Raw genomic sequence first — 17,325 nt, forward strand, 5'->3', positions numbered from 1 at the left:
CTTTATTACAATCCAAAGACACAATCTGCTCAGCAGAGAAAAGCACAGCAGATGCATAAGTTGATAAAACCACATAAAAGCAGGACAAATGTAATGCTAAATGCACACGAACAAGGGTAAAAACACTGTAAATATATAAAAAGGAGAGTTTCAACCTGGGTCTAATGCAGGAAGTTGTTGCATATATCATTACGTAGCACAGAGATGAGACCCAAGTCTAATATGAAATTCATTTCTGTTTTATAGACACCACATGCCCATAAACTTGTCGAAGGCTTTCATGGCCAGAATCATTGGGTTGAGCATTTTCCAGGCTGAATGGCCATGTTCCAGAAGCATTCTCTCCTGATGTTTTGCCCACATCTATGGCAGGCACCCTCAGAGGTTGTGAGGTATATTGGAAAACTAAGCAAATGGGGTTTATTTATCTGTGGGAGGTCCAGGGTGGGAGAAAGAACTCTTGTTTGTTGGAGGCCAGTGTGAATGTTGTAATTAATCACCTTGATTAGCATTAATGGCCTTGCCAGCTTCAAGGCGTGGCTTCTTCCTGCCCGGGGGAATCCTTTGTTCAGAGGTGTTAGCTGGCCCTGATTAATTCATGTCTGTTTTCAGAGTATTGTTCTTTATTTACTGTTCTGATTTCAGAGTTTTTAAAATACTGGTAGCCAGATTTTGTTCATTTTCATGGTTTCCTCCTTTCTGTTGGGATTGTCCACATGCTTGTGGCTTTCAGTGGCTTCTCTGTGTAGTCTGACATGGTAGTTATTAGACTAGTCCAGCATTTCTGTTTTCTCAAATAATATACTGTGTCCAGGTTGGTTCATCAATTGCTCTGCTATGGCTGATTTCTCTGGTTGAGTGAGTCTGCAGTGTCTTTCATGTTCCTTGATTCGTGTCTGGGCAATGCTGCGTTTGGTGGTCCCTATGTAGACTTGTCCACAGCTGCATGGTATATGGTAGACTCCTGCAGAGGTGAGAGGATCCATCTTGTCCTTCTCTGAACGTAGCATTTGTTGGATTTTCTTGGTGGGCCTGTAGACAGTTGTTATGACTAACGTATCAATAACTTTGAAGCATAGGTTCTTTTTATTGCAATTTCAGTCTGAGAGGTATAGCAGAACATTTACAGAACAACAAAGAATGACATTACACATACAGACATACAGATTCTATGCAACTATATTGGATTCACAAACAATCTACAGTTACATTGCCTAACAAACAAACAAAGGGGGGGGGGTTACATTTACACTCAGGATTCACACACAACATGCATCCATCTTCATGCACACAAATATTACCATATCCTTTCTCCCTCCTTGAAGAAGCACCTGCATAGGCCAGACCCAGCTTCCACTGCTGCCTGCCAACACATACAGTAGAGTCTCACTTATCCAAGCCTCACTTATCCAAGCCTCTAAATTATCCAAGCCATTTTTGTAGTCAATGTTTTCAATATTTCGTGATATTTTGGTGCTAAATTAGTAAATACAGTAATTACAACATACAATTACTGCATATTGAACTACTTTTTCTGTAAAATTTATTGTATAACATGATGTTTTGGTGCTTAATTTGTAAAATCATAACCTAATTTGATGTTTAATAGGCTTTTCCTTAATCCCTCTTTATTATCCAAGATATTCGCTTATCCAAGCTTCTGCCGGCCAGTTTAGCTTGGATAAGTGAGACTCTACTGTAGTTCCAAAATGCCAAAACACCAAAACTTCAAAACTCCAAAATCTCCAACACACTCCTTTCTCTTCCCATGAGAAAAAGAAGCCCCAAAAATTGACCAGAATCCCGCTTTCCCATAGCAGATCTGACACATACACTATCTCTCCTTCCCAATGGAGCGGAGCATAGCGGGTGAACAGCGTCTCTGTCTGTCACACTTTCTGGACTGTCATAAGGACACTTATATCGCAATATTTTGCTGATGTTGTCCCCAAAGTTGTAAATGAATTATAGATGTCTTCCACCCTGGAATATCCTGGCTCCAGATGTCGATTCTGCTTGATTGGTGTTAGCAAACACAAGCAGCTATGTGTTGACTTCCTTCTTAATAGTTGTAAACATTTCCTTAACTTGATGTAAACATTTCTCTTATCACTGTCACAGTTTACCAGACAGGCCAACTATTTCAGGTCTTATTAGCAACTTTTAATTGCAATTCAGCAAGCAGGTAGTTAATGGTTTGCAGGTCTTAATCTACAGACTGATGTTTTCAAAATTATTAGCTTTCATTCATTTCTCTCATTCATACCTACACATAATATATTCATATTTTGGTCATATAGTTTGTAGATTGTGTTTCTTCATCAGCTTCCCAATGCGGTCAGTAGTTCCCTTGATGTAGGGGAAGACCACTTTTCGTCTGGGTGGATCTTTGTCTTTACTCTCATGGCTTGTTCTTGGCCTTGCAGCTCTTCTGATGTCTCTGTTACACAATCTTTATATATAAAAATACAGCCTGTGTATATTTGTGCACGCAGAACTCAAAAAGTAGTGGCTGATTAACTTGAAATTTTGACACAACATTGCATTCCAATATGCACGTGTTTTTGGAGTAAAATTAGTTTGAGGGAGGGAGAACCACGGTTGATGGGATATGCAGTACGTACAATCACTTCAGCCTCCACAGACCACATTGGATCACCAATGACAGATCAAGACCAAACCCGGCACACAGAGCCCCCCATGAACCACTTTATGTCCTGCTGTGGTTAGAGGAGGACAGACCACGGATGATGGAATTTGTAGCACCTTCACCCGAAACAGCTCCCACAGACGATTGCAACCCCTACGAACGATGGACATGGGCCAGATTCAGCACACAGACACTCCACTACCCACTTCACATTCTAGTGCCGATGGGAGGAGGATGGACCACAAATGATGAGATTTGCAGTACCTTCATCTGATTCAGCTCCAACTTCAACAGACCACAGAGACCCACACAAATGATGGACCAGGACAAAACAAGGCACACAGACTCCCCAAAATACTGGATAAGTTAGGAGGCTATTGACCTTGATTTCTAAGTGTTATATTTCACCTACATCCAGAGAAATTGTGACCACCACCAACAATGGAACAGAGAAGCCCCATGACCAACTGAACTGTTGTGGTATGTTGGAATTGACACTGATTATGGGAATTGTAGTTCTCCCTTATCCAGAGTGCACTGAACCTAGCCAACAACAGATCTGGATTAAAACTTGGCACACAGACCCAACATGGGTTTTTAATAATCTATCCCGTTTTTATTATGATTTTACCATTTATGTGTTTTAAATGCAATTTTTTATCCTGTATTTTTGTTTTAATTGACATATTGTATTACTGTTTTATCTTTTTATAGTGTGATTTGTATTATGTTGCCTATGTTTTGTTCAATGTTGTTTGGGCCTCTGCCCCATGTAAGCCGCCCCGAGTCCCCGCGGGGAGATGGTGGCGGGGTATAAATAAAGTTTTATTTATTATTTATTATTTATTATGGGCAACTCTACATACACGCAGGAGTGGGGGATGATTGCCCAGGGAATCCCACTCATTCCAACTGACATGGCATTCGAGTACAAACAATTACAATTACCAATATGCCTTGCATTCGCAGTGACTATCAAAAAAGCGCAGGGGCAATCTTTGCAAGTGTGTGGATAGAAATTTGAGGCTTCTCTCAAGGGCAAATATATGTCGTATGCTTCAGAGTGGTAAACCGTCTGAGTTAAATGTTTATGCAGAAAATGGACAAAGCAAAAATATAGACAGTCCACTAGCTTTACAATAAAAATTATTTTTGGTTAAAAAAAACCCTCTTTTCCCTTCCTTTCATTTCATTCCACATAGACACAGCAACGCAAAGCAGGGAATTGAAGCTGAATGATGTGTTTTCTCGGTGAATCTATGTTCACAATAATACTATTATTATTTACACATTCATTACATATCATACTGAGCCACAGCCAAGCATGACCGGGTTTAGCTAGTATTAAGAATAATTTTGTACATCATAGTTTAACTGCACTGGACCATCAGAAAGAAAAAATGTCATATGTCATTGACTCATGTGGACAAGTTCAGATTTTGGAGTATTTCAGAATTCAAACTGCCTCAATGTGTAGCTCTAATTTTTCTCCAAATTCAGACCAAGGACTGTGTATTTGGATGAGATGTCATCACTTTTTTCAGTCTACCAATGTAATCTAGCATAGTTGTGATGAAGCTGGCTTTGACTCAGTGTCTAGGAAATAGTCTTTTGGAAAGTTGGATAGTTATAAACTAGAATGTGCCTTTTCAGCCAGCTTCTTTGCAGTGACATTTGATCAAGAAATGTCCAGTTTCAGTTAGCAAAGCCTTTTATCAGTTCAGTACTTCAAAGTGAGCAAAACTTTTAAAAGAGTTTTGAACTTCAAAGCACTTGCCAGCTAATTGAATATCTCCATTTTACCAGGCTTGAGAGAGGCTAGCTTGGGAGTTCTGTTCTTTTCCTAGAGAATGAATACTGTGGGATAGAATTCAAGGTCTAGCAACTTGATCTTCATTTCAAGATTTCAAATTAAATGAACAAGAATTTGCTGTAATATGAGATTAATGCTGTATTAATATTCATATAGTTTGGAAGTCTGGGTAAAACTACCCTAGGATGGTTAGTTGCTGTGTGTGTTTTTTTTAAAGAAAACTTTCTAGTTTAAGTTATCACAGTACAAAATATATTGTACTCCTGTCTGAAAAGAGCACAGTGACCAAATCAGGGTCTCAGGGTGTTATCTACATTGTAGAATTAATGCAGTTTGACACCACTTTAATTATCATAGCTCAATGCTATTGAATCCTGGGAGTTGTAGTTGTAGTTTTACAATGTCTTTGGCATTGAGCATTATGACCTCTAGATTTGCCTATACTATTAGGTGGGTCAAGGCATCTTATCCAGTGCTCAGCTACTAAAAATAGCTCCTGACCAAGACTCTGTTTTATAACTACAGTAGAGTCTCACTTATCCAGGCCAGCAGAAGCTTGGATAAGTGAATATCTTGGATAATAAGGAAGGATTAAGGAAAAGCCTATTAAACATCAAATTAGGTTATGATTTTACAAATTAAGCACCAAAACATCATGTTATATAATAATAATAATAATAATAATAATAATAATAATAATAATAATAATAATAAACCAGTGCAGGTGGTCCCGGTGGTGATGGGCACACTGGATGCCGTGCCCTAAGATCTCAGCCGGCATTTGGAAACAAGACATTGACAAAATTATGATCTGCCAACTGCAAAAGGCCACCCTGCTGGGATCTGAGAGCATCATCCGAAAATACATCACACAGTCCTAGACACTTGGGAAGTGTTCGACTTGTGATTTTGTGATATGAAATCCAGCATATCTATCTTGTTTGCTGTGTCATAATAAATTTTTTATTATTATTATTATTTTATTCTTCTACCCCGCCCCATATCCCCGAAGGGACTCGGGGCGGCTTACATGGGGCCAAGCCCGAACAGAACAATATAAAAACAAAACAAAAGTGTTATATAACAAATTTGACAGAAAAAGTAGTTCAATACACAGTAATGTTATGTTGTAATTACTGTATTTACAAATTTAGCACCAAAATATCACGATATATTGAAAACATTGACTACAAAAATGGCTTGGATAATCCAGAAGCTTGGATAAGCGAGGCTTGGATAAGTGAGACTCTACTGTATACATAAATAGAACCTGCTGAACTAAACTTATATACATTACAAAATTTTTGGTGTGGGTTGTGGTGGAAGGAAAACAGACATCTGGAGCAAAGCACTAGCTTTGTACGAAATACGCTAAAAAGATTGGCTAGCCAGGGAAGAGATCATTGTTAGTCCTAAGCCGAATTCAAAATACACTTGTCTGAAGATGCACACTCCCTTCGATGTAACAACAGAGGTCTGGACCACAGATACGCTTATTATGCAAATGACATTTGGCATCAGGAAGGAGGCAGATAATGGGAATTATCGAAAAGTCAACTACTCATCACAAGGGCGACAGGAACATCGGGCAAGGTCCTAACATGGGGATAAAAGGCAGAATGGACGTGTTACAATCACTGTCTTTAATTTATCAAAGCGAAGCTGTCACAAGTCAGGCATTGACAAATGCATAACTAATGCATATAAATGAGCCAATTATCACTAATGGCTGAACAGTTCAATGCTGTACAGCCTGATGCTTTTATTACCCACTCTTTTTTTTAAAGAAAAAAAACTTTTTAAGTGGAAACCAACCCCTCAATAAACAATGATTCACTGCTTGTCATACATTTTGAAAACAGCTTCTTGGGTTCAAGGAAAGGTAGAAAAGGAAGAGGAAAGATAGATAGATACCTACAATTATTTAACAGTAACCCTTTTAGTTTAATGATGTCTTAAACATTTTCCGTGTCCACCTCAAAGTGCTAGGAAATAGTGACTACTGCAGTCATTTCTTTTCCAGAAGTATAATTTATAAGATACAGATAGAGGTTCATACCAGCTTCACCACAGCTTTGGGGTTTGACTGCTGTCTAGCAATATGAGGGACCAACTCCTTTGCTGAAACAAAATACAGTAGAGTCTCACTTATCCAACGTAAACAGGCCAGCAGAACGTTGGATAAGCGAATATGTTGGATAATAAGGAGAGATTAAGGAAAAGCCTATTAAACATTAAATTAATTTATAATTTTACAAATTAAGCACCAAAACATCATGTAATACAACAAATTTGACAAAAAAAGTAGTTCAATACACAGTAATGCTATGTAGTAATTACTGTATTTACGAATTTAGTACCAAAATATCACAATGTATTGAAAACATTGACTACGGAAATGCGTTGGATAATCCAGAACGTTGGATAAGCGAGTGTTGGATAAGTGAGACTCTACTGTACATGAAGTCTATGCCACTCAAAGTAGTCGCCCAACAAACAGTCAAATACCAGTTAAACTATAGGTACTCACTCATAAAACATTAAACTCTCCCAAATAAACCATTTATTTACCCTTCTACTTTAAATTTAGCCTGGATCATACTCAAACCAGTGACTAACACACTGTCAATCCCCTGGGCTGTTTCCTGAGTATAAACTGTTACTCCTACTTTTCCCTATCCAGTGGTATCTCAGTAGTATAATGATGAATGTGCAATGGTTCATTCATCCCACCCTAAACACGGGGCTGTTTCAGCTCCCCTATAATTCTAACCATCTTACACATAAAGCTAGGAGATACATTTCCATGGGAATGAGCAATGTTCGTTTTGAAATAGCCAAATATAGCCACATCTCAAAACACAATCATTCTTTGATGTGTTTCCTCAGACTCCATAAAGAGGTTTTTGGTTGCTGACAAGATTTTGGATTCCCCCAACATGGAATCGGTGCACACTAGATTTTTTAAAAGATTAAAAGGTAAAGGTTTCCCCTGACGTTAAGTCCAGTCATGTCTGACTCTGGGGTGTGGTGCTCATCTCCATTTCTAAGCCGAAGAGCCGGTATTGTCCATAGACACCTCCAAGGTCATGTGGCCAGCATGACTGCATGGAGAGCCGTTACCTTCTCGCCAGAGCGGTACCTATTGATCTACTCACATTGGCATGTTTTCGAACTGCTAGGTTGGCAGAATCTGGAGCTAACAGCGGCCACTCATGCCGTTAAATGATTTTTTTTCCTGGGTTGTAAATGTAATTCCCTAGTTAGTTCTATCATAAAAACATGGAAAAAGTTTATTAAACTGCAAAAAACGTTGTTTTTGTGGGACATCCTGCAGCACATTTTGCTATAATTTTTCAATGAATATCTTATCAAGTCTCAACCAATTCAACATATGTAGTTTGTGGCAGCCACGAAAATGAAGTTTCTGGAGTATAACAACTACTTTCAAAGTAAGTACAGTAGAGTCTCACTTATCCAACACTCGCTTATCCAACGTTCTGGATTATCCAACGCGTTTTTGTAGTCAATGTTTTCAATATATCGTGATATTTTGGTGCTAAATTCATAAATACAGTAATTACTACATAGCATTACTGCGTATTGAACTACTTTTTCTGCCAAATTTGTTGCCTGACATGATGTTTTGGTGCTTCTTTTGTAAAATCATAACCTAATTTGATGTTTAATAGGCTTTTCCTTAATGCTTCCTTATTATCCAACATATTCGCTTATCCAACATTCTGCCGGCCCGTTTATGTTGGATAAGTGAGACTCTACTGTACCATACAATTAAACAGGAATAACACTTTCAAACCAGGAAAATAAAAAAAAACCTTTCAAATTGTGCTGCATAGTTCTATAATTTTCAGCATAATTATGGGGGCTGAATGTGTCTGAGTATCTATAACAGGCATCTTAACATTTGCTGTAATAGCTATGTCTTCATGGAAACAAACTTGCTATGCTGTATTATCAGGATGAGGTACCTTGTCCCTCCAAATGTTTTGGACTGCAAATCCCACAAACTCATATCATTGGCCATGGCCACCTTGGATGGAGGTCATATAAGTTGCTGTCTGGTGTAATTGTGTGTATTTTTCTTCCTACACATTGGTTACTTTTATAAATATGAGGAGCTGTCTAGTCTTACAAACACAGAAGCTTCCAAACATTTCAGTTGCTTACAAAAAGGAGAGCAAGGAAGTTTTTCCATCATGTTCTTTAGCTGGTATTCAAGGGTTATGATACTAAAGTGTATGTATAAGGAGGGGAGCGTGGGACAGTGGGAGTGGGATAAAACAAACAACAATTTAAAAAATCTTTAAAAAATGATACTACTGACTATAGAATGTAGCAAATGTTTCCATAAGCTAAGGTTGTTCCCTGCCACAAGAAAGAAACAAAACCCCAGTTTATTCAGTGCTCTCCAGCAGGAGGAGAAGATGTGCTGGATTAAAGTCCCTGCTCCAGCCTGGAAGCTCACCAAGTGATATGATTTAGCCATTAATTCTTGGCCTCTCACAATGTCCAGAGGAAAAAGCGTCAAATAATCCCACCTACATTGCTTATGAATATACTGTATATACTCAAGTATAAGCCGACCCGAATATAAGCCGAGGCACCTAATTTTACCACAAAAAAACTGGGAAAACATTGACTCCAGTATAAGCCGAGGGTGGTAAATTTCAGAAATAAGAATAGATACCACTAAAATTCCATTAATTGAAGCATCAGTAGGTTAAATGTTTTTGAATATTTACATAAAGCTCAAATTTAAGATAAGACTGTCCAACTCTGATCAAATCATTATTCTCATCTTCTTCAATGTAAATGTGCATATGCATCCTTTTAATAATAATAGAGTAAAATAATACATGTAATACTACTACTAATAAATACAGGAAAATAATACATGTAATAATAAATAGAATAAAATAATAAATGCAATAATAATAATAAGATCAGAGTGAAATAATAAATGTATTAATAATAAAAATAAAAATAAAGTAAAATAAATGTAATAGTAGCAACAATAATAGAGAAAAATAATAAATGTAATAATGCCAATAATAATAGAGAAAAATAATAAATGTACCATATATTCTCGAGTATAAGCTGACCCAAATATAAGCCAACCAGGACCCTCACCCGAGTATAAGCCGAGGGGGGCTTTTTCAGTCTTTAAAAAAGGGCTGAAAAACTAGGCTTATACTCGAGTATATACAGTAAATGAATATTTTAAAAAACAAAATAAATAGCATTTTGGCTAAAATTCTTGTAATTTTCTTGTATACAGGATAGGTTCAAGGGATTTTTGAGGAATTGTAATCCAGTAAGATTCATTGCCACTCTGGCTGACTTCTGTAAATGGATCAAAGAAAACTCCATCTTGTTCTTTGCTTCAGCTGGTCAAATGTTTTAGTCCATCTTTCTGTAGGTTACCTATTATTCAACAAACGGAGGTTGGGTCTAAAGTATCTTATATCCCAGGATCTGATCCCAGATTATCTGCTTATTTTAGGGCCCTTCCACACAGCCATATAACCCAGAATATCAAGGCAGAAAATCCTACAATATCTGCTTTGAACTGGGTTATTGGAGTCTACACTAACACATATTCCAGTTCAAAGCAAAAAATGTGGGATTTTATTCAGCTCTGTGGAAGGAGCCCCAGATTATCTGGCAGTCTAGTCTTGTATAATCCAGTTGAAAGCAGATAATCTGGGATCAGATCCTGGGACATAGAGCAGTGTAGATCCAGTCACAGAAATAAGGGGTGGCTGTACCCTTCAAAGTGCCCACTCTCTCCCACACATATCCCTCCCCAAAAAACCAGAATACTTCCCAAATACTTTGTCTTAAAAATATCAAACTCCAACCTCTTCGGTTTGCTAGGAAAGCAGTCAGAAATTAGGACATGAGCATCAGAAGATTTCTCAGGTCTCGTTTCCAAAATGTAAAAAGTCTGACCAAAAATGTCCTCCACCCCAGCCCCTCTGTAGTTGCTCGTCTTTGACATAAAGTACAAACTAAAGTATGAACCACAACTGAACCAACAGCATTTTAGAAATATTGCTAGTGTTGAGTGGTGCTGTATAGACTACGTTATAGTCTCATGGACTGTCCCTCTCCTAAGGATATTATTTCCAGCTCATAGAAAAATCAGTTAATACTGATTTCATTTGATAGAAAATTAGGACATAAATGTAACAAATAAATAAGGAAAAATAGAAGCACAAAAGAGTTGAGATAAATGAACTTATTTCAAGAGTAGATCATAACATATGCGAAATGGGTTAGATTTCTGTTTTGTTGTCAAAACCATGAAAGATGACAATTTGTGCCGAGCTATTTTCTAATGTAAATGAAAGTTTAAAAAAGCATTCTTGTTGAGCTAGGAAAAATGTGGCTTTCAAGGTTTTCCACAAATCATTCTGCAGCATTTTGCAGAGTAAGCAGCTAAAAGCAGAAAGGGACTCTACTTACTGGGAGATGAAGTGGTTGAATCCTCTGGACCAGCTTTCCGGTTGGAACAAAGTAGGAGGGGGATTTCTGAAAAATGCAAACATTATATGAGAGTAGCTGAAATAAATCATACCAGATGATCAATTACTGTTGTCCAGCAGTAACCGCTCCCAAACAGGCTACTAACAAATCTCTCCATTTTGTATAGGGTTGCCAGGCTATTCTGAAGCCTTCTGAAGGGTCAGGGAATTCCTGCAATTCTCTTCTCCAAGCAGAATGATAAATCTCAAGGAGACCAGCATTGAAGATGGTGAACGTTTTTTTTATTTTTGAACGCAAGGTAGCTTTAAAGCAAGAACACCCATTTCTACTCATTCTGAGCTAAATGTATATGTGCATATCAATATCAGCACACCAAAAAGGCCCATTTATCCCTATTATTCCCAGTTCTGGTGTCAGTACTGACCTTTGCTCAGTGACATCATAAGGATAAGCTCTCTGATATCACAGGAACCCCATGTTGTAGCGCTGATGAGTTCACTGATGGTGGGATTGTGGGAATTCCTGGCATTTATTCTGATGCAGACCCTGGGATTTATTCTCATGCAGAAGGCCATTCTCATGCAGAGCCAGACAGTGAAACTGCTTTAGACACAGGCACAGATGGGCCTGAGAATATAATTGCCTCTGATCCTCCAGGCCTTCAAGGCCATTCATGGGAGGAATCATCCTCTCCAGATAAGGAGTCTAGTGAAGATGAATTAATGAGAAAGTATCATGGAAACACAACTAGTGACATTGACCTAAACCAGAAGGCTTGCCTTCAAATTCAAGCAGATAGCCAGCTTCATAGATCAACACGCCTCTCAACATGCCTCCGTGGGAAGCGAAAGTTCCAGGAGAGACATCATGCTTTCATGTCTGTATATTAGGCCCTAAGGGCTCCTTGTTTTTCAGTTCAGGCAATGTGGCTTTTAAGTTACAGTCAGGCCTGGGTTCTCTAGTTCTTGCCCTAGTTTTGGGATTCAAGTATTCTGGGAGTTTTTTCCATGTTCATGTTGTATATCCTTGTTCAATTTTTCCTTATGGATTTGTTGTGGCCGATAGGAGAAATAATACCAAAAGAAATCCTTTTGGGAGGCTCAAAAAAGGAATGGTTTAAGGAAAACCAACTGGAACTGACTCTAGCGTGGATTGCTCCAAAAGGCACTTGAGTAGAGGACGAAGGGCTGTCCTCCTTTATTTATACATTTTCAGGATACGACTAACAAAGAACATACTTCTACATACGTATCATCATCACTACATCACTTTACACATCATAAAAAGCTCATTTTACCTTTTCTACATACACAGGGCATATATATATATGCATGTCTCATCATTTTCCTATCTAAGACACTCTGAAAGCAGTTTGCAGCAAGTTCGAGATAACTAGGGTTCAGATACAGACATCAATCAGGGGCCTATTTTGACTTGTCAGGGGAGAGAAGTCCACTCTCCCTCCATTAGCCATACCAGGGACCATCTCGCACTGGAATGTACTGTATAGATAACAGGCCTCCCTTCTCTTCCCTGTCCCGCCAGCTTGTGCATCCCTAAGAATCTAACCCACAAAAAGTCTGATTTTTCCTCATTTCAGTGCTTCTAATATGCATACAGGAGCCCCGGTGGTGAAGTGCGTTAAAGCACTGAGCTGGAGACCGAAAGGTCCCAGGTTCAAACCCCGGGAGCGGCGTGAGCGGCCGCTGTTAGCTCCAGCTCCTGCCAACCTAGCAGTTCAAAAACATGCCAATGTGAGTAGATCAATAGGTACCGCTCCGGCGGGAAGGTAACGGCGTTCCATGTAGTCATGCGGGCCACATGACCTTGGAGGTGTCTACGGACAACGCCGGCTCTTCGGCTTAGAAATGGAGATGAGCACCAACCCCCAGAGTCAGACATGACTGGACTTAACGTCAGGGGAAAGCTTTACCTTTCAATATGCATACAACATATGTATGAATATCTATATTTTCCAGTTCCCTATCAGATTCAAGTTGCTTTTGGGTTTGGGGACTATTCTTGAACTGCCTTGCTTTGGGATTTACAAGAAACATTTGATTGCTGACTTTTTGGATTTTATACCTTCTTTCCTTATTCCTGCTTTTTACTATATATCTTTTGTGTGCTTTTTACAATAAACTGTTTGCCTTTACTCTGGACTCTTATGTGATGCTCTGGTCATAGATAGCTCCAGGTCTGGGGTGCGACACTCCACTCCTGGTTTCACCCTGGAATTTCAAAAAATACAAGACTTCCAGCCTGACAAGCCTATTTTGCCAAGACCCACAGGCTAAAACAATACAGAAAATCCAATTTCTTCTGCAATCTTGCTGAAACACTAAAATGTGTCTTGTTAGATCAGTTAGTTTAATAACATGTAAACAGGGCACACGGTTGGATCCAAAAACAAGAGAGATTTCCTCCACAGAGTGGGGATTTTTAGATCCACAATAGGTAAAGGTAAAGGTTTTCCCCTGACATTAAGTCCAGTCATGTCTGACTCTGGGGGTTGGTGCTCATCTCCATTTCTAAGCCAAAGAGCCGGCGTTGTCCGTAGACACCTCCAAGGTCATGTGGCCGGCATGACTGCATGGAGCGCTGTTACCTTCCCGCTGGAGCGGTACCTATTGATCTACTCACATTGGAATGTTTTCGAACTGCTAGGTTGGCAGAAGCTGGAGCTAACAGCGGGCGCTCATTCTACTCCCGGGATTTGAACCTGCGACCTTTTGGTCTGCAAGTTCAGCAGCTCAGTGCTTTAACACACTTCGCCACCGGGACTCAGATCCACAATGCTATGACCTTATTCCACACAGAGGATGAAAACAGCTGATAGCTAGCTGATGACCAAATAGTAGAAAGCACATAACCCAGCAGCAGTACATAACAGAAACACCCTCGGAGCTTTTGTACTAGTATATAACTCACATTTAATTCATATTAATATATAACAAAATCGTACTCTTTTAAAACAGCTTTGGGGGGATATGTGTCATAAATATGGCCTAATTTAGAGCAATGTCAAGGAGCAAAGAGTAGCTTGATTTTCATTTCTCCTCTCTGTGTGTGGATGTACTTATATCTGTGTACTCTCCCTCTTTCTCCTTCCCTCCCTCCTCCCTCTCTCTGTCACACACACACTCAAAATAAATCAAAACATAGTAAAGATATAATAGCTCTGTAATAAATGGACCATTTTTATTCATCTGTGTCTATTCAAAAGCATTTCAGCTATCCCATTTCATAGCAGTTTGTCATGATATCTGAGCTGAATGTATTATTACTTTTCTCTTTTGGTGTAACACTAACATTAGACGAGAAAGAAAAACACAAAATACTTGCAGGATAGGCATCATTTATCACATTTATTATTAGGAAGGAATGTGATAGGTTATATTCACTGACATTAAAGCTCAGGCCCATGTTCCACTAAGTACCTTCCAAGCACCACCTGAATTGGAGAGCCAGCTGCGATGCATACAAATCTCATACGTGGGGGTAAATTTAGACAACACAAACACATTTTAGGGTTGTTGTATGTCTTTCGGGCTGTGTGGCCATGTTCCAGAAGTATTCTCTCCTGATGTTTCACCCACATCTATGGCAGGCATCCTCAGAGGTTGTGAGGCATGGATAAACTAGGCAAGGAAGGTAAATATATATCTGTGGAGAGTCCAGGGTGTGACAAGAGTCCTTCGTCAGTTGGAAGCCAGCGCTGATGTTTCAGTTAATCATCCTAATTAGCATTCGAAAGGTTTGTCTCTTGGAAATGCTTGACCACTCCAACAACTATCATGTCAGACTAGACAGAGAAGCCACTGAAATCCACAAGCATGTGGACAACTTCAATAGAAAGGAGGAAACCATGAAAATGAACAAAATCTGGCTACCAGTATTAAAAAACTCAAAAATCAGAACAGCAGATGGGAAGCAACACTCTGAGGACAGAGGAGCCCCAAGGACGGCTAATGACTCTGAACAAAGGATGCCTCCCAGACAAGAGACAAACCTTTCCAATGCTAAGGGTGGCCTTTTGCAGTTGGCAGATCGTAATTTTGTCAATGTCTATTGTTTCCAAATGCCGGCTGAGATCTTTTGGCACGGCACCCAGTGTGCCCATCACCACCGGGACTACCTGCATTGGTTTCTGCCAGAGTCTTTGAAGTTCAATCTTGAGGTCCTGAGCAGCTGAGTTTTTCCTGTTGTTTTTCGTCAATGCGACTGTCATCTGGGATGGCGACATCAATGATCCAAACCTTTTTCTTTTCCACAACTGTGATGTCTGATGTGTTGTGTTCCAGAACTTTGTCAGTCTGGATTCGGAAGTCCCACAGTATCTTTGCGTGCTCATTTTCCAATACTTTTGAAGGTTTGTGATCCCACCAGTTCTTTACTGCTGGCAGGTGGTACTTGAGGCATAAATTCCAATGAATCATTTGGGCCACATAGTTGTGCCTCTGTTTGTAGTCTGTCTGTACGATTTTCTTACAGCATCTAAGGATATGATCAATGGTTTCATCAGCTTCCTTCATTTCTTTATAAGAAATAATTCATCCCCGAATTTGTGTTTTTCCTCTTCTTTCACCACCTCGTTTCCTTTTGAGTCGTGACTTTAAATCATATGCCTAAGTGCAGGGTTTTTCTTATTATTGTTCTTTGTAAGCTGATAAGCAGAATTAAAAAAGAATGACTATGGCACAATGGTGAGAGCCCCTTGATACCATGTCCTTCTATCAACATGATGGAATAACATTAATAACTGGCTGCATCAGCATCCTTTAATGATAATCTCTTATCAACTTCAATATCCACCTTGGAGCAACATCTTTGCCCTTACTTTTCAAGCAGTTTTATTTCCTATATGTAAAATACAACCAGTGGCTGCGCATCCATTCCATTTGACCAGGTTTCAAGAGTATAGCAAGATTTGTTTTGTGACACTGAATCTTGAACAATAGGAAATGCTTGTGATCCATTGTCACTGTGTGATCCTGTGTGACTTACATTACATTAAACTGTTCTCTTCTAGTCTTGCACAAGGAATCAATTGCCTCTGTCATTGCTCAGATATATTCTAATTATCCCTTTGAATATTATGATAGACAGTGGTGGGAAAAGTGTGACTCCTGGCCATATGTCACCCTCCTATCAGGATGCCCCAGCTGCTCCTTTATCCCCCGAAGAAGCAGTATTCCTAAACAGGGTTCCTGTAGTCTTTTAAAATAGCTAATGTTTGCTGTCTTTCATTTATCTCATAGAAAGGGAAGAATTTCAGCCCCTTCAGGTTATGTACAAAAATATGACACAATAGATGGATTGATTATTGTTCTGAACACGCGATGGTATCTGACATCAGCACAAAATGGTGTCAGTCCTTCAAGGAAATTATCCAGTTTCTCAAGGGCAGAATGTGTTTTCCTCATCCTTCTTCCATAGTGTTTAGAATACAGTAGCTGTTTGCCCATCATATGACATATGATCAGTGGACACATTCTTGGGCGTGGAAAAACTTCAAATGCTGCTAGCCTGGCCAGCATCAGTACTGTATAACGGTGATAGTGACAGTGACAATGGTTTCAGGTTCCTGAGGTGGGCTTCTGAGGCTAAATCATTCCCAAGAACTAGCAGGTAGAAGATGTTATTGGAGGAGAGATGCAAATTTACTTGTTTGCTTATTTATATACTTTCTTTCTCCCACAGGAACCAAGACTCTGTTAAAGTACCACATGTTCTTTAATCTGACCATGAATTGAACATTCAGATATTGGTTGAAGATGGAGACCGCTTTCACGCTACTCCTATATCCTAGGATCTGATCCCAGTTTTTTTTTATCCTAGATTATTTAGCAGTGGAAACTCATATAATCCAGTTTAAAGCAGATAATCAAGGATCAGATCCTGGGATATAGGACAGTGTAGAGGGGGACTGGCAAGGTTTATGCCATTCATTCTACCATAGATTTTATACATATCTGCATTGCACCTGAAGGATTGTAGTGGAATTTACCATTTGAAAGGATAATCCACATGCCATTGAGAAGCCATTGAAATCCACAAGCGTTTTTTAATACTGGTAGCCAGATTTTGTTCATTTTCATGGTTTCCTCCTTTCTGTTAAAGTTGTCCACATGCCATTGAGAAGCCATTGAAATCCACAAGCATGTGGACAACTTTAACAGAAAGGAGGAAACCATGAAAATGAACAAAATCTAGCTACCAGTATTAAAAAAACTCTAAAATCAAAACAGTAGATGGGAAGCAACACTCTGAGGGCAGAGGAGACCCAAGGACGGCTAATGACTGAACAAAGGATCCCCCCAGGCAAGAGACAAACCTTTCCAATGCTAAT

At 39.2% G+C, this 17,325-nt stretch overlaps 1 protein-coding gene across 1 annotated transcript in view; it reads right to left on the reverse strand.

Annotated features, from left to right (window-relative positions):
- Positions 1-17,325, reverse strand: part of myo3b (myosin IIIB) — a 316,686-nt gene that overhangs the window by 241,389 nt on the left and 57,972 nt on the right. The window contains exon 7 of the mRNA XM_008119035.3: positions 10,953-11,018. Coding sequence (XP_008117242.1) covers positions 10,953-11,018 — 66 coding nt within the window. The remainder of the gene's footprint in view (positions 1-10,952; positions 11,019-17,325) is intronic.

Source organism: Anolis carolinensis, chromosome 1, assembly GCF_035594765.1.
Source record: "Anolis carolinensis isolate JA03-04 chromosome 1, rAnoCar3.1.pri, whole genome shotgun sequence".
Lineage (NCBI taxonomy): Eukaryota > Metazoa > Chordata > Lepidosauria > Squamata > Dactyloidae > Anolis > Anolis carolinensis.